Raw genomic sequence first — 18,758 nt, forward strand, 5'->3', positions numbered from 1 at the left:
CTTTCTAAGAATTGTATAACTATTACGTCTGAAAGCTGACACAACTATCAAGCACCTGAAGAAACAAGCCAATAAATATAAACAACACTTGAACTTGATTAAAAGTTTCTGTAAAATGTTCCATGAGGCAAATCCAAAAACAGGTGATCGCTCTATAGAAAGGAAGCTTTGAAGCTACAGTCACACTAATGAAAACAGTGGTTGGAGACCGAGACACAAACTTGCAATATTGTTGCCAAACTCATAGATTAAAAAATGGAATTCAGAGATTCCTTCACAAAGAGTTAAAAAGTATCTGCAGGGTGGTGATTTACCTGCACAGTGACAGCCACTGTGGAACCTGGTCTTTCAATAAGATTATAACCAGAATGCAACCAGAGTTAAATCTCATAGTTGATCATTATTTGCCAACCTCAGCCAATCTGTCTGAGTGCGACTGCAGTCAGTCTAAGGAAGAGTGCAACTGTTTGGAGACATGTTGCCTCCCACCAGGCAACCTGTGCTATCGCATTTCAATCTTAAGCAGTCGAAAGCAGCTGGTCACGGCAACTATTTGCAAAAATGAAAAACAACGCAACCCTTTTTTCCCCTTTTTTCCCCCCCATAAGCCACAAATGCAGCGGTTGGTGCAGCATCCAGACTTCCCATGTTTGGTGTTTCTGAATCTTTATCCAAATCTTCCTACTTTCTGCCTTCAAGGCACTCTGACACTTTGTGTGCAGCTGCAGGGCCATGAATGCTGAGGGCAGCTCGAGTAAGGTGTGTGTTATAATAATAAACTCTGCATATAAGAAACACACATTTCTGGAGAAAGGGGCATTTGAATGTAACCAGGAGCCAGCGATCAAATGTAGCTGTAAGCTTGTGTCCTGGTAAAGGGCACAGTGAAAAGACATACTTAGCATGTTTTGGTGAGAAACCAGAGCTCCCGGAGGAAGCGTGAGGAGAGGATGCAAACTCCACACAGAAGGGCCCGGGCCTGCCACTGAGCAGTTCATGGGTTAAGAAATGTCTCAGTGAGAGTGCTGGGAAAAAGCCAGAGTGTCAGCGTACCAACTAGCAGAGCTTCCCTCTCGGAGTGGACAGGACTTGGTGGATTCCTCTCTGTGGGACCTTCTTTCTCCTGACTGCAGGACACCACCGTCGACGCTGTGGCTTCCTACACGTGCACAAAACACACACACGGTTAGCATGAATCAGTCTGCAGACAGCCACTGGCACTGTTTGACTGAGTTATCTGGCGTAATGTAAACAAATTCAAATTTAGGCTGATGCATGGGACACAATAAAAAGACAATCATGCACAAATAAGTGCGACGAGCACACCAGAAAGTTTCACCACCAACATGTCAATCCAGAGAGACAATGAAAACGGGGATAATGAATGAGGAAGGGGATAATGAGGCGAGGGAGGATATTCAGCCAGCAGCTATATTTCTAATAGAGGGAAGCGTGTCTCGCACATACACAATGACAGGACAGAGGAGACGAGTTTGAAAAGAACAAATAGAGGGAGAGGGGAAGAGACTTGGAAGGCGAACGATCAAGCTGCTCGTTTCAGATCTCTGACAGGTGGCAGAGAAGAGGCAGCATAACAGAAGAGATTTTGTCTGTGTTTGTTGTTCTACATAGTACGGTGCGTACCATTTCCACTTCTAGTGTGGGATCTCTGGTGGCCTTTTTTTATCCATCCATAACACCCTGTGAGTGTGTCTTGGTGTGTGGGTGTGTAGACATACGCACATGTGCAAGCCGTTTTGACTTTATGACTCCTTTATTTCCTAGCCCACTTGTGTCTGTGTGATTTATTAAATGACACATGCAGTTGCAGTGAACTAGTTTGGCCCGTAATGATCTGTCATGTCATTGGAAGAGGAGAGAGGGGGAAATCGGGAGGAGGAGGAGAAGGAAAACAAGAAGAAGAAAGGGAGAATGAGGACAAAACTATGTGGAGGACTGAGCATTTTTCCCCACTTACGCTGCTTTGATTAGCGCTCTCCTCGCTTCCTCTGTCGTCTTGCTTCGACATCTCCAGCTGTAGCACATTAGAAACATATGAAGAATAACACACTGAGAAACAACCCAGGCACCAATGTATGCAGACAGGCAGGAGGGAGGTCTTAAAGTTGTTTATTTTTAGAATAATGTCCAGATATGAGCTGATTGTGAAGAAACAAGAAAAGCTAAGACAGTAAACTCCATATGGATGTAATTAACTCTTCCTGAGTCAAAACTGGCACAAACAAGTCAGCTATTAAATATGTAACAGTGTGCGTCCTGATTTTTCTGGAATATAAAACAGCTCTAATGATACGTTAGTCCATCAACAGCAAAGTAATCCACAGCAGACCTGCTAAATGATCAGCTTAAAAAACAAAACAAAAAAAACAGCCTGTCAGGTGTAAGGACGGGTTTTCACGGATGTACAGTCTGTGTATTTAATTTGGATTGGTGGACTTGCTGGTGTGTTTCGGATCACTGTCCTGCTATGTTAACAAGTTGAGTCGAAAATATAAAAATTAGGAGCTTCAGAAGCTGTCAGAGTGTCAAACAGACCCACTGTAGCTCACAGACAGCTTTATCTTGTGAAAAGCAGTTACTACAAATAAAGTCATTTATGTCTATAAGTTATTATGGACTGTTATGGATTCTACATACACATCAATTTCTTTACTGATTTATAATCAATATTCTGTCTGGAACAATTTACTGGCTCTGGACCCAAACACAGCAGAAAAACAGTGTTTAATAAAGGCTTGCATTTGACTCAGGTGTGCAAAGCTCCAACGCCACAAGTTAGACTGTCAGATAAACCCGCCAAGCTTACAAAGAATACAATTAAATGGAAAGGACTCAACTAGAATTGGTTTTAGATTGCTACCCTTATCTCTGGCTCTAAATTATGCTTTTTATCATAAGGAATAATTGTGGGTGATGCTGAGTTTACATTTACAGTGTGGGAGGCTTCCAGTGAAAATAAACTATTGAGTTGCATAATGGGAAGTGCTTTCCTTATATTAGGTACTGAAAGTCTGAATATCCTGGCTTTCTCATGTATATCGTCTCACAAGTGGTAACTTGCGATACTAAGTCAGCGAAATGCCCCTTTACTCACAAAGGAAAGCAGCCGATAAATCCCAACGGAAAACTCTTAGTGACGACAATAAAATACATACAAAGAAATGATAAAGATGTTTGTTGTGATCATAATAATAAGGTTAATGGCTTCAATGACCTGCACTTGCATCGGTGAAGTGATATGTGGCGACAGCTCGCTGACAGTAAGGACAGTGACTGAACCAGTGAAGAAGAACTGATGGCATGAGAGATGTCCTCGGCATGACAAATCATCCTACATTGCCTGCTAATCTTCGGAGAAAGCAACGCCCCAAAATTGATTTCTCTTTCTCCCTTTAATGAGACTGTCTTTCATGATTCATGTTTGCCCATATGCAAGAATTTAATTAGCATATTTCCCAGGGCTCACAGTTGTGGAGGGACACATTTCTAATCAAACCCATCACTCTTAACAAGCTATTGACAACCCTGTCATTCCAGCTGATCGGAAGAAGAAGAGATCCGTTAACAAATGACTAACTCAGCTCGGCGTCGCATGAAACCTGTTATCTCCGAGCTAACAGACAACACACGCAGAGGCTCCCACATAGTTTGAGAGCCTTTCGTTTGTATTATCATCCAATTTAATAGGCGATTTAACCCGAGGCTCATTTTAATGACAGCCATTTCTCTCATTATACCGAGCGAGAAGGAACATTAACAAACATGAGCACTTTAGCACTCGGCGCATGGGACAACACCTGAAACATTAGTAAACATGACACAGCAAGCAGAGAAAAATGACCCATGAAAACTGAAATTGTTTATAAGATTGAGGATTGTGCGTCTGTCAGTGGAAGAGTGTAGTAATACAGCTTGACACGAATCAATATTAAATGGAAAAATGTGTCTCAGTGGAAGAAGCACATTTAACTAATGTGTTTTTTTGGGGTAGGCAGGGTTGCTCGATGGTGGCAAAAATCCTTTTATCGTGATCAACATTCAGATGACCATTTACCACAATTACTCAGTTCGGAAAAATACTAAATTTACTAAAGAGTCATTTTAAGAGTGGCACAGTAGTCGTTTTATCTAAATCACCTTGTTTTACTCATCACTGCGAGCTTAAACTGAATTGAAATGTAACTGAAATGAAAATTAGATTCATTGTTCAGCCCTACAGACAGCGCTGGACTCCTCACTTCTTTGTATTTTGCTTCCAAGGAGCCAGACTTTCTTGTATTTTTAAGTGGTCTTGAGCAATAGTTCTTAAGGCTTTCTGAAGGTCTTTCAAAGGTTTCACTCATTTTCATTCCAGTCCTTGTACCCGACTGCTTTCAGAGGAATGCTTTTGTTTGTTTGCGGAACCACTTAACATTGACCTATGAATCACTCAAGCATTACAAAGGCACCTAACTCAAGGGATGAGCCAGTGTTATGTCAACACAGACGACTGAGCAAAGAATCAATTTGAAATTGCATCTTTAGGCACTTTGTTACTAGCAGTCTTTTCCCAAAAACACCAATGTAGATTAATAAAGCAGCAGGTGTGGCCACGTGGCTCCTATCTGGCAGGTAATATCCCCCAATCTGGTGACCATACTCTGACATCGCTGTTAGTTACAGCCTCTCTGAGAGAAAAAAAACACTGCTTTGTGTGATGCCGGTGCAGATGCATGACACAAAGGACAAAATGTTCAGGACTGAGAGCGCGTGACTGGGTAAGGCTGGTGGTCGGCGTGACATAAAATCGCAGCTGCAGAAAAGGGAAGAAACCATTTGAGTTTGGTCAACTGTGCTCAATGTGTTTCTAGTTAAAAAAGTGAATTAATTTCTTTGGTATTTTTGTCATGCGGGTGTTGTGAGAACATACAGTTCAGATGGTTAGACAGCCTGCCTCACAGAAGAGAAAAACCCTTAAAAACTGCATTATCTGGTGCAGACGAGGGCACGGTGAGATGGGAGTTGCTGCTGGCGCTGCCTTACTGTTAGACAAACAGGTTACAACCTAAAGGCTGAAGGTATTTATTTTGGCAGTAATCTTTTTGCTGGCATGGATGTTCTGCAGAGAGCTTTTAAAAACTCTGTTTACACCTAGGTATGTTACTTGGATAACGATAAGGGCCTTGAAATACTCAGCATTGTTATAATGAGGCAGCAAGGGCAGGTTTTCATTTTATGATAGTAAGGATGTAGAGATAATGATTGATGAGCCTGTGGAGACTGATTAAATGTACCCGACTGGGCAGGATGCTGTTGAGGGTGCGTGCGGAAAGTTGGCCTTATGGGAGTTATTTAAAAGAAAAACAAGCCTTGCTACGAGCGATCGCTGTTTTTGGTGAAATAACGCTACATTCTGGTTCAGTGTGCTGTCACCCACTCAAAGATGAGACTCTGGCTGACCAAGGGAGAGGTGCTTTAGAGGCACCACAGCCCAGTCTTCTGTGTAGTCCAGCTTAAACACTGAATAAGGTCTGAATTAAAAACTCTAGAAATGGGTACATGAAAATCTAAAGCCTCGTTTGATTTACATTTAGCTCATGTCATTTTCTCATAGGTCATCTTCTTGACCATGTGCAGAAACCATCTACTACAGATTGGTCTCTGTAAGCCTTGTTCTGATCACTTAAACTGTATACTATATGAATTCGCAGTGGAGTCCAAACTTTCCACGGCTTAAGGCGGCGCTTCAGGTGAGAAAACACTCAGACAAATCCCATTTTTCCCCCACTGGGTTGTGCATCGTGAGTTGGTTCCCCAGGGTGAGACTGTTAATGTGGACTTTTACTGTACTGTCCTGAGGCGTCTGCCAGAGAAGTTTCAGCTGAGAAAACTGGAAGTGCCACTGTGTGCTGGTTCACAGCGCGCAGTGAAAACAGAGGAGTTTGTTGGCTGCGCAAACACAATCTTCACTCACAACCCGCATCACTAGATTGCCAAATTTGCCTCCCTTCATCTAGATCCCGAAAATGAAAATAAAGCTGAAACATTCCCATTTTGACACGTTAAAGAGGAAGAATGCATAAGAAGCACTTCCTATGAGAGAGCCAAAAATAGCATTCCCACTTGAAAGTAGTTCAGAAGTGAACAAGATGGTGACCTTCAAAGTGGCACTGGCCAAATTTACAGCAGGTCAGGCTTGTGACTCGTGTGCACCTTCCTCTCTGAAGTTTTTGTGCACAGCTGTACAGATTTCAGTTTCTTGTGCAGGTCTGAGTTTGGCCCCAAAACAAAATGAAAATTTGTAAAGAAAGACTAAGTGAATACCAGGTTGTGATCTAGGTCAAGCTTTGCTGTTTTTCAAACGTTTGATGTAGCCAGCACAGTCGAAGCACAAGCAGAAATGGTGCAACCGAATAAACAAAACAGAGGCTGAAACTCACCAGTTAGTTTTGCAATTAACGTCGACGGTCATATTTCTGCTCTACAGTCAGCTACAGCAACAACCGCCATTTGGACGAAATGATTTGGAGATGGAGAACAATTACATTCAGTCTGTTACCATTTACAAGGGGAATAATGCCACCAAACATCACTTAAGAGAAGGTAAAAGAGAGAAGTTCTTTTATTTTTTGATTATTATTTTATTATACTTTGATTTTCAGTCAACAAATCAAGTGATCAGAGCTGAAAGCAGCTGAAAATGGAACTACCTGGAAGATATGGTGCAGCTATAGTTTACTAGCTCAATTTGTTTCTATGGATGCCTGCAGACACTGAAAAATGTTTGAATACACAATCGACACACAGGCCTTTAAATGGGTATTAGTTAAAATGTTCTTTTGCTTTTTAGTAGGGCACATTACTATTACATAAACAGAGGGAATTCATAAATGTCATTTTACTGAACTACTTACAACATGAACGCTGCAACATTAATATTTTTTGGAGTAAAATTACAAATGAAAAACTTGATTATACCGTGGTTTAAAAAACGAATAAACACTCCAGGGAGGAAAATGAGAACGAAACCTCCAGTAAAAGTCAGAAATCTCATTGCAGTCTGTCCTTTTTCCCCCAGTTTTGATATTTTGAAGACCCCATTCATGCTAATGGTAAATGGCCTGTATTTGTATAGCGCTTTACTTGGTCCTAAGGACCCCAAAGCGCTTTACATATCCAGTCATCCACACATTCACACACTGGTGATGGCAGCTACATCGTAGCCACAGCCACCCTGGGGCGCACTGACAGAGGCGAGGCTGCCGGACACTGGCGCCACCGGGCCCTCTGACCACCACCAGTAGGCAACGGGTGAAGTGTCTTGCCCAAGGACACAACGACCGAGACTGTCCGAGCCGGGGTTCGAACCGGCAACCTTCCGATTACAAGGCGAACTCCCAACTCTTGAGCCATGATTCATGCTGAAGTGCATCAATTTCTTTTTTCAGACTTTATACATGTAACTGTGAGCACAAAGGTTCTCATGTATAGTTTGATATTTATATGGTTCAGCCACCATTGAATGGTTTGTTTGCAGTCAAGCACACTGGTTTTTCCACCCAATGTGGCCATTTTGGGATCCTGATGAGTTTAGAAGAGCTTTAAACTAGTTCAAAGTGATTTTCTCAACCCCAGACTACTTACTGCAGCATTCACATTGCTCGCTGTTTATTTATTTATGATTTACATCTTTAATTTCTTTTGTGCACTGAAACTTCTTGAAGGCCTCGGACTAATTTCTTTCCCATTAAAGTGCAGAATAATAACTGTTCGAACAAACAAACTCACTCTCCTATGAAACGCAGAATGGCAACGCTCACATGTTCCCAGTGAAAGCGTGCATGTCTGTCACCTACCTGCATTACGTGTGCGTTTTGCAGGTTCTGGAGACCTTCCTTCAGGTTCTGCACTTGATTCTTCAGCTGTTGTTTTTCCTCCAAACTCTTCTCCAGCTCGGCCTCCCGCTGTTTTAATTCTTCCCTCATTTTTAACAGTTGCTGTAAAAACAAAAAAGCGAGCACATTAAGCCACTAATGCCTTTGTGAGCTAACTAACCGTGACAATGCTAACCTCATAATCAACCTGCTCTGAAAGCAGAGGAACAATACGCCATTTGTTCATTAATATTTAGCATCTAATCCCCATACTGGTAATTGGAACTTCAGCTCAATACAAAAAAGCAATTAGATATGGATGTGAATTATATGATTAATAAACATTTTTACAGAAAGAAAAATTCTGCTCTCGTGCATGTGTCCAAGAGGAATCATTTTGCAGATCTTTCAGTCAAAAATGAATATGCATGAATATAGAAGAAAAACTCTTAATAGGGATGTTAATCGGAACGCTCATTTGGGTTTCATGCTTGCTTTGAGTACCAGAAGAACCAGTTTTGAGAAAGCTTTGAAGGCTAACACCTAGATTTGTGTCCAATTTGTCTGACGTTTCTTCCTGAACACAGATAAAAAGATCCACCTTCTGTGTTCATTTCAACACAAAGGCGGTACGCTTGTTGGAGGGGGGTCTTTGCAGCTAGAAATGTTCGCCTGCACTCCTAATCACTCAGTGCTTTTTGTCTGTTACACTATAATTCACAAGAATACGAGACAAGGTTGTCAGTATGTGCTGATATTTTTGTTTACTTTCTAGTCTGAGGGACTCTGCAATACAACGTGTGGACGCTGACAAAGGAGAGGTATCCCATTGCAGCGCCTTCCAGTTCATTTAATCCATTCACCTAATCTTTTCATAAACACACCACGGGATATGCAAGTTGGAAAGGTAATTACTCTCCGTGAGCAGAAATGAGCAGCGGGGGTTTAATGGATTTTTCTTCTTCTAAACATGAATTGATCATAATTTCCATTACCTGAGACACCCAGAGTGAGTCAAACTTTAGCATTGTAAAGGCAGATTTAAGGATTTCTGACAGCCTATGGCTGCTCATTTCAAATTTAGAAAGATTATTAAGCTGTCAGGTAAAGATCTAGTAGTTAAGATAATATTTCAGTGATCGTTTTGATCTTAATCAGCAGATCCGGTTCACAATGCTGAAACAGAATTAGAGTTAATTGAACTTACGCATGTCCTTGTTTCCCCATTTTGCTGCAGAACGACTCAACAGACCTTATAAAACTGTTTGCTGATCTGCTGTTTTCAAGGTCAAGAATAAAAGGCTCCAAAGGTAACCCATACAAATAATAAAAACTTTAAATGACTTAGCCAATATAGTCTTAAAGATTATCTTCTTTACTTTTGGACAGCTTTCAGTGTGGCTGCTTTTCCCCCTAAAACATAAAAAAATACTAAAGCCAATTCCTTGTAGAGGATCAACAGCGGTGATGAGAGGTGTGTCCTCAGCTGTGACCCAGCATGTAGGCGTGTAGGGTCAGGAGGGTGATCCAGGGGATCTGGGTCACTTTGCACCTTCACTTTGTCCCCAGACTGTTCTGACTGCAATTTTCCACAATCTGGAAACCAGGTGGAAACTCTGCAGGCACTGTGGAGGCACAAGTGCAAGGGGACCAGAAAAAACACTTCTGTGTAGGGATGTAAAACATGAGCTGAACGAAAATGGGTCCAGAGGTGCATGAAAAGATAATGCTGCATGTGAGGATGCATGAAGTCAAATTATTTTTGGAGTTTTAGGAGCCTATTAACTAAACTTTGTAGACTTGAACCTGTAAAATGTCTGTACATGCTTTGTGACATTACTGACCACCTCAGCCTCCTATCTTTCAGAAAACTTGACCTCACTCCTTGACCTTGGGGTTGAGGTCTTTTTTTGCCTGTCCCGTTTGGGTCTTTTGCCATCAGAATTATTGTCTAAAGGCAAAGAAAGATGCCCAAATGTTCTAAAACACTTAGATGGGTTCTTTTCAAAGTAGGAAATGTAAAAAGTTATTCAGCAACTTTTAGATTGAAACCTAGTTCATGTCATTAAAATCCTAATAATGTTTTTTCAATATCTTTTTTTGATTAAATGGTCTGAAATGGTTTTAATAGGCTTGGGTTCGTTCCAAGAACATGCTGTTCGAACCGCAGCACATAGCTCTCCAGTTCCAAATAAAACCCGTTCTGACAGTGAACAAGTGTTCCAGTAAAAATATTTTTCAGCTGCTCTTCACAGATGCTCCAGACAACTGTGCTTCTCTACGTGCTCCCAAATAGCACTTAGCTACCATTTAAAGTGCTGGGTCATGGATAAATGACAGCGAAGGTTTCAGCTTGCATAGAAAATTCAACGAGTTAACCTGAGCGACCTTGTTGGTACAAAGTACCCAGTGCCGACAGGAACCAATAGGAGATTAAACCCACTGATGGACAGAAGGCTGGAAGATGGTGTCTCTGTATGCTTCTGTGTAGACAATAAGCATCACCTTCTGCATGCCTTGTAGAGCCTGCTGCAGGAAGCTGAGCTGCTGTGAGTGAGTGTTGTCCTCCTCGCTCCTAATTGGCTGATTTTTGCCTTGTTCTTGTTTTAGCAGCTCCACCTCGTTCCTGTAGGCGTCCAGCTGGCAGCGTAGGGAGTCGTTCTCCTCCTTTAATGCCTCTGCTTGGGAAACTCCTACATAATAAACACAGAGAAAATTAAATATTCTGGTTATCATGGATCGCCACCGGTCATTCCATGTATTCATTTAACACCCCTAACAATACAAATTCCAGTTGAGATAAGGCTCAGTTTTACTGTGTCACTCCTGATACGGTGCTCTTGAGTTTTCCCCGAGCTGTTTGTCCTCTGAAGACGTATATATTAAAACACAAAGAAGATAGTAAAGGTTGCACCTCTGACAGTGACATGTGCAGTCATGAATGCATCACTCCTCATTCACAGAGGCAACAGCAGGAGGTGACTATTAGAGCGTTGATAACAAAAGAGTTAGGACAGAGCATGACAGAAAAAGATGGTATTTATCTACAAAGCAGCTGACATCAAAGCTCCAGAAAGCTTGGTTTACATCCCATTATTTTACCCACTGTCATTTTATTCGCAGTTGGAGGATTTCTTTCACTTGGATAGGCATGAAATTTACATACCATATTCCTGATAATATAATGAAGCATTTTCTGTTTGCAACCACTTTGATTTGCACCTCTGACTGGCTTCAGCTACCCAACAATAATGGCTGAGGCACAAAGGCAGCCATCAAGGTCAGAAATAATGGTCAAAAACTGATATCTCAGAAATAAAGTTGAAGAAAAAGCTAAAGAATGTGTAGTGATGGGATCGTGTTACCTGCGACGTGTTATGTTTCTGATATATAATTGGTAAAAATCGAATTTAGTAATAAATATATCATCGAAACAGTACTTTGTGTTCACAAGTCAGGCTACGGTGATTTTTGAGATGTGGCTTCTTTTTGATCTAAACTGAACACCTGGAAAATTTCAGATCTGCTAAAATCCAGAGGCAGACACGCCCTTTGGTGCAGGTTTTGCCAGAGAAACATTTTGCCACGTCTGCACACAGACACATACAGATTCACAAGATGAAAATCATGCCAGCTAGAGTATCACGGCTGGCAACAACTCACTGCTATATCCTGGACTTCAGCTCAGGCACATTTACTTTTCACTGCCATCAGGCGACACCCAGCCTCACAGATCTATCTTTAACAACGTATGTAATTCTTTATCTTAATAATTCAGCCAAGGACTAAAATACATTTTCAAACAAACCGTTGGGTTTAACAGTGAACTGAATAATGTAGTGTGCATGAAGTGTGGTCTCCCAGTGAGTTTGTCTGTTTTTTCATTCAGATAAAATAGATGCCAGGAGAAGATGGACTCAAGCTAGGGAGAGACCTAGGTGAGAAAAGTGACACAGAAGCTTATTGTAGTTTCCATGAAAGTAAACCGCTATGAAAGTCTATTTCAGTTAGCCAGTTGCTACAATAAGCTAGCCAATAGGTTCCACTGCTAGCAGGGTTAGCTTACATTTGCACACAGTTCAATACAAAGTACTGAAAGCAGTGAAACATCACTTATAATGTCTATAAAGAATTTTCCTTTTGATGTAATTATAAGAAAGGCTGGACCATGATTATTAATTCCCATCTTTAAAGTTTGATGCTTCAACTTTTTTTACTTCAATATGGACCTTTTGTATGCAGAAATATTTTTCTGCCAGTCACAGTTATAAGTTACACTTATGAACCTCATACAAATCCCAATTTAATCCCTGCTTATAGCAAAACAAATACATACGATGTTTGATCAACTGAGAAAGTGCTGTGTCTCCAGGTTAACAGTGAGGATATCATTCAAAGACATTTTGAAATTGGAACCAGAGGCTCCTTCCCTTTCATAACTTGAATGACAGCGGCTTGGCAAGATATTAAAAAGAAAAAACAACTCGCATCACATTTTGAGTAAATCCAGACTGATGAACAAGTTCACTATATGAAATTTTATACATAGCTGACCCAGGGAGGAAAGCTTGGAGAAAACTTTACATTGCTACCCATAATGCTTTTCCTTATTTTCTGTGTAGTGCATGCTTACACTAAGCACTGCAGAACTTTCAAACACTGAGGTCAATATATATGAAAGTTATCCCTGTGAGCCAAAAGCTCGGGCTGCTCTAAATGTTTACTTTGAGGCATATTTTCTACTCTGGGCTCTGTAAAATGTCAATGACACTGGATAAACTGATATGGCCACACCAGGCCAACAGCACTAGCTGTGAAAGACGGCCCCAACAACTCCTGTTCAAACGCTTTTAGTAGGGGTAGCAAATCAAAGAAACGCTGGGAAAGGAAAGAGGAAGGGAACGAAAGCAGCTTGTTTTAGACCAGTGACTGGCTGGACCAAGCTGAGGGGTTTGCACTAATCCACAGTATAAGATAAATACAGATTTTACAAAACTGTTACTGATGCAAAGCTACAATTTTAGAGTCCACGAATGAAAACAAGACTTTGGAAATGAGCATAAGGCAGAGGTGGTTAGTGTCCTCACAGGAGAAAAGGTTGCTGTAAGCTGCGGGCTCGCTTTGTGGTGTTTGAATGCTCTCATTGTTTCTGTGTAAGTTTTCTCCAGGCACTCTGCTTTCCTCCAGTAGTCCAAAGATGTGTGTGTAAAGCTAATTGGTGATTCTAAACTGCTGATCTGTCCAGGATATACCCTTATGTCAGCTGAAAAAGGGGCCTCCCCCCATCCCCCTTAAACCAAAGCAGAAAGGGTAGTTAAGCAAACAAGCATTGTAGGTCCCCTTTAGAAAGCAGACTGGGTAACCAAATGTAAATGATATTTAGCTACTTTTCAAGCATTCTAACACAAAAGGGCCCAAAGTCCAACAGTACAATGCTGTCAAGTTGGTGGAGCACTGTCACTTCTATATACCATGTCCAGGGATCAAACACCTGTAGTATATATTAATGTACTCAAAGCTGTAATAATACCAGAGTGTTCTAGCCAGTAGCTCTCATCTGGACATTTGACCTGACCTACTGAGTAAAGGAGTAGATTGGGAGGAGGTATTATTCCATGAGATCTGCTTAGCTCCAAAGATGTCCACTACTATATCGGTTCTGCTCTCCTACTGCAAGCCTTGAGCAGAAGCTCTTTGGGAAACTGCAACACACTGACTGGACTGGGGAGATAAGCCCCATCCTGTGTGAGTGAGTGTGTGCATGAAAGCATGTCTTGTTAGGTTTTGTGTGGGTGTTCACGAGTGCTGCCTGCAGTCTATCATGGAGGACCATTGGCAGTGTTAATGAACTCTTGCTGGGCGTGTGTGTGTGTGTGTGTGTGTCCACGCTGGGTTTGTGTGTGCTCTTTCCTACCAGCAAAATGAAGGTTTGAGGTGAGAAGTGTATTGATCTGAGAGCCTCATCAGCTTGGTGTGAGGAGATGTCAACTGCTTGGCCAGATTCTGTTACGTAACAGGCAAAGCTATCGACCTGCAGATATCCGCGAGTGTGCACGTAGGCATACACCTTCGGGTGTACAGTCATGCACAGAAGCGGCTCTTTTGCCTTCTATTCTGTGCATGAGTCAGATGCGGAGCATCGATTCCCTTTTTAAGAGGCTGCAGTCATAACACAGGTGTTTTTAGCCGGGATGGTTGACGTGTAAACATGCCCGTTTGCTTAAAGGTTAGTGAGTGTGTGTGTGTGTGTGTGTGTGTGTGTGTGTGTGTGTGTGTGTGTGTGTGTGTGTGTGTGGGGTGCAACACTCAGCCTGTTAACACAAATACGAAAAAGTGTCACATTAACACCTGCCACCTCAGCCAATCCTGCAGCATTGAGTGAAATGACAGGTCTTTGACAGCAATGCTAATTAATGATAGCTAAACAGCAAGGCTGCAAAAGAGAAGGGGCTGAAGTGACGAGTGCATTTACATACATTTGCATGCTAATTAGAGATGCTGTCATATTAGCAAAAGGCAGAGATCAGGCTGATTAACAGCCAAGAAGAAACCACACATCTGAGACATGAAAAGAGGCACAGAACATGGGATGAAGAGGCCTCACATGTGGTTCCCTGCATGTTGCACCAATGACTACTATAGAATTATTGGGTTATTGTTATGGGGTTTGAGGGATTAGCAGCATCATTAACTTTTGTTGCTTCAGCAAACACAAAGAGTCTCCTTTGAGGGAGCAACAGAAGATTATGGCACTTCAGTGATACCCCAATCTGAAATTAGATGGCAGCTGGCAGATGTGGACAGATTGGTACATGTACATGCTCCTATGTGTACATTCACTGGGGTGGACTGAGGTGAATGACATTCAGCACTTATGTTCAACATTAACTCAGGCTAGCCTGCATATTGTCAGCAACTTGATGTAGTCTGAATGTGTTTTTTTATTCATGCAGGCATGTCAGGTGCTTGGGGGATGATTACTGTCGTTTCAGTCAAACAGAGCTGTCTCCCTCAGTTATTTAACAGTCTCTGTGCTGATCCTTTGGAAATCGTGATCAGTGTACTTCCTGTCAAGATGACAGAAGTGCTGAACTGTGGATGCATATGCATACCTGAGTCCTCAGAGTCCTTGCTGTCAGGGGCATCCTCCATATCATCATCAGACATCTCCATCTCCTCCTCTCGTCTGATGCCCATCAGCTGCTCGTTGTGCATGTTTCTAATCTCCTGCAAAACACAGTGAAAAGAGCGACGGGTCAAAACTGCAAAGACTCCCGAGTGATGCACATTTTAGCAGGTGCTGATCAGTAAACTCCTTCAAAGTTGACGCTAAAGGAAAACTGAGCTGCAAAGGAAAACTTTTAACATATTGGTACAGAACAAAGGAGTGCAGCTGCAGAGAGATAAAAAGGATGATATCAGAGCTAGGGCTCAGTTCCTTCTATGGCTCGGAAATGGGGTATATGGTAGCACATATACAATGAGACCTCACCGTTTTGTACTTGGAGAAAACAGTACACATTAAAGCAGCCATACAAATGCAACTCTACCATCTGTCAATGAAATCAAAGCTCCTCAATTTCACTACACACTGATTCACAACAACAAACCATGATAAGTGTCTCGGTGCACATTGCACCTGCTGCTGGTTTTTATGCCCATGTTTTATTCTAATTGAGGGCACATCTGGAAACACCAGCAGTAACTGTAAAATACCAATCTTCTCCATTTCATTTCACCCTCACAGACAGAATCGCTAATGACTACATCCATCTGGAGACCAGTAACCAGAAGCAGGTTTCAAAATGGTTTAAAGATTAAGGTCATACCACTGAAATGGAGTGGCTGTAATTGAGACAAAACCTTCCAGGTTTGTGCTGAGAGAAAGTCAAAACCAACAAACGAATAAACATATGGTCGACTGTTAATACTAAGACTATCCTACCACATCTTCATTGTTTGGTCTGTGTCTGGACCTTTATGTAACATGCTTGCATTTTAGTGTAAAATATACATCTCGAAAGAATTATAATGCACAGCTAATTTAGATGTACGATGCATTAGATACACGATTACATGCTCTGACAGGCCTAATATTTTAGCTTGTGCTGCAAAAGGGGTGAGGACTTGATTCACACATGTATGCAACACATATTAATGAATATAATAAAAGCAGTTGTTAATATAACAGCTGCACAATCATCTATAGAGCTCAACCTTTGTTGCAGCTTAACGGTTGAACTTTGAGGCAGCCGATTTAAAGCCAAAGGCATCGATCAATATCATCTCACCATGATACTCCTCTCTCCTGCGACTTCACTCATTTACAGCATTTAGCGATCAAAAGTGATTTAAACTTTGACCTCCATTTATTTGTGTTGTCCTCGGGATTCCCATACACTTGTTTGCCATACACCTAGGGGTCATTTTTGACCCGAGGACAACACAAGGGTTAAATCATTAAATATATGATTTATGCTTTAGAACAAACGCAAAACATACAAGCCATCACTTAACAAGCCTGCATGAGCCTCTAGTGTCTTTCAAAGGAGTTTTTTCAAAGCATGATATTCTCTTCATGTATTACACACAACTACACGGACACATTATCAACAGGGTGTCTCTTAGGCAATCAATGAAATAAAGACAGTGAAACATGAAAACAAGTATTTACTGAAATAAATACATAAAGACACATATGGGGAGTGCTGTGTTTACAAACACCATCAGTAGATAAAAAGTGCAAAATCAATGAAATAACAATTTCTAAGGGAGGGAGCAAAAAAGCCGCCCAAGCAGCCCAAGAGTAAATACATTTAAAACCATCTGTCAGCTGATGTTATCAGCCTGAGCCCGTGGCACAGGTCAAACAGCTACTCGAAACACACAAGCACATGTGGAGAAACAACCCTCTGTGCACAAGCACACATCCACTGCATGTACACAAACACACCACATAAAAACAGAGAGACAGCTGTTGTCTGATTCTGCCTGTGAGCTGCAGCTCCTCAACAGCGCCGCCCGTTCCTCTATTATTCGCCTTTAGGCCACAGAGTGATACTGGCTGCCTCTGATGTTAAACTGTCCCCAAACAAACACACTTACTTACCTATTCTCTATACACTGGACAGCGGCTGCAAGCACTACAGCCTCTAAGACAGATAGGCAAGAACAAAATAAAACCATTATTTGATAGTAATGTAAAGAAATGATCAGCTTTAATGGTTAAAGTCGAAGCATCCACCTCTACAGCCACATGCAGTTTTTGACTTTTTAAACCCATTGTTTTGGTTCTCTGACCTTCACACACAATGTGTAGTTGCCTTTCACACTTCTTGTTACACGTCCATATATAACTAAAGGTAACAGCTTCCGGCTCACGCAGCTGAGTGCACTGTACCAACCCAGCAATATAGGCGTGGATGTGTTTCTTGTAAGCAATCATGAAATGCAAGTGCACTTTTTGGAATTGTAAGCATTCAGTGAAGCATAAAGGAGCATTGCCTCCTTAGAGGTTGGTTTTTTTCTATACCTAACGTGAGTAATTGTTCCCTATTTATTTAATACATTTTACAAGAGTTTTTTTTTCTGCCTGCTGCAGGTTAAGCTCAAGTGCCAGACTGATCCAAAGCAATGAGCTGACAGATACTAAAACACCTCACAGTGTTTGAATGTACAGGGAGTAAGGGCACCGAGTGATTTATTAGGATAATCTATACTTGAAGACGCCTACCGGTTGCATATGACCTCGCTAGTTACGATTACTTTCCCCCAGGCCCTGAGCCCTAACAGCCAGAGATAAAGACTCAACTCGGGTTTATGCTAACCCAACAGCTAGAGTTGAAATTACTTCACTTATCGCTCACTTTGAGACAAGCACACAATGTCACGAAGTGTCTAAATCGCTTCTCAGCGATTGTAAGTGTAAAACAGCCTGAAGAGAAAACACTTCGAAGGATGTTTCAAACAGGGATGTTTCCTTGTATCAGGACATATTTAGCAGCAGTGTCCACCCACCGTGGTCTCTTTTGTTTACATTTAGGGTCATACTGTACACTCAAATGTATGCAAGGCAGGAAAAGAACAGAAAAAACCCCAAGGCCTGATGTAAACACTGTTCACAGCATAAGAGATTTGAAAACTTTCAATATCTAAGAGTATGTTTTTATATATGTACAAAAGTATGATTCGCCAGTGAGTGTATTGCTTAAGGACTGAGTGAGGAATGGCAACAAAACAAAAGGGTCTTTCCTGATGGCAGCATGTGCAATTAAATATGCATCATTCTGCTTTCTCTTACTCAGAGGCCTTAACATGAGCCATTATAAACACAATTTCCATGCTCATAATTCTGCAGTACATCTGATAATTGGACCGACATTTCTGATTTGCACCACCACCTACCTTCAATGTGAAGTTTTTTTGCACAAGTTGACTGCTGCTTCTGCTATGACTTATTTTGTTATTAATGAGCATCTTAACTGGGCTTTAACTTGCATCTTAAAACGGTTGTTTTTCATACTATGGTTCAAAGAAACTTACCAATCAGATATGCTCATATATGGTCCATTAGACGCAGGACTGCAACACATGCCAGACCCTCCATTACATACAACCCATCATCATGTCAATTAATGTTCCATTTGGCAGAGAGAGAAAATAGCAAGCAGACAGCAGATGACAAAAGTGCTGTTAGACTTGAAAATGAATATGCTTTTAGCTCTCAATATATGTCCCTCAATCATTTACTTCAGAGAACGAAAAAAGCCCCCCCAAAATCAACATCTTCTAATTTATTGGTGAAGAGGGCAGGGAAGGCTTGTACAGATTTACCTTTCTTCTTGAACACACTTAGGGGTGGAAGAAACAGACTCACCAAGCACC

The 18,758-nt window shown here is 41.5% G+C and overlaps 1 protein-coding gene across 7 annotated transcripts in view; it reads right to left on the reverse strand.

The window, feature by feature from the left end:
* Positions 1–18,758, reverse strand: part of enox2 (ecto-NOX disulfide-thiol exchanger 2) — a 185,929-nt gene that overhangs the window by 5,741 nt on the left and 161,430 nt on the right. For all 7 annotated transcript variants that reach the window (XR_003270064.1, XM_026146421.1, XM_026146438.1 and 4 more), the window contains 5 exons: positions 14,987–15,101; positions 10,380–10,567; positions 7,857–7,997; positions 1,979–2,035; positions 1,054–1,159 (listed from right to left, as the gene is read on the reverse strand). Coding sequence is in view for 6 of the 7 variants with exons in the window: in XM_026146421.1 (XP_026002206.1) it covers positions 1,054–1,159; positions 1,979–2,035; positions 7,857–7,997; positions 10,380–10,567; positions 14,987–15,101 (607 nt within the window). In the remaining variant the exon portion in view is untranslated. The remainder of the gene's footprint in view (positions 1–1,053; positions 1,160–1,978; positions 2,036–7,856; positions 7,998–10,379; positions 10,568–14,986; positions 15,102–18,758) is intronic.

This window comes from Astatotilapia calliptera, chromosome 2 (assembly GCF_900246225.1).
Source record: "Astatotilapia calliptera chromosome 2, fAstCal1.2, whole genome shotgun sequence".
NCBI classification, from domain to species: Eukaryota; Metazoa; Chordata; class Actinopteri; order Cichliformes; family Cichlidae; genus Astatotilapia; species Astatotilapia calliptera.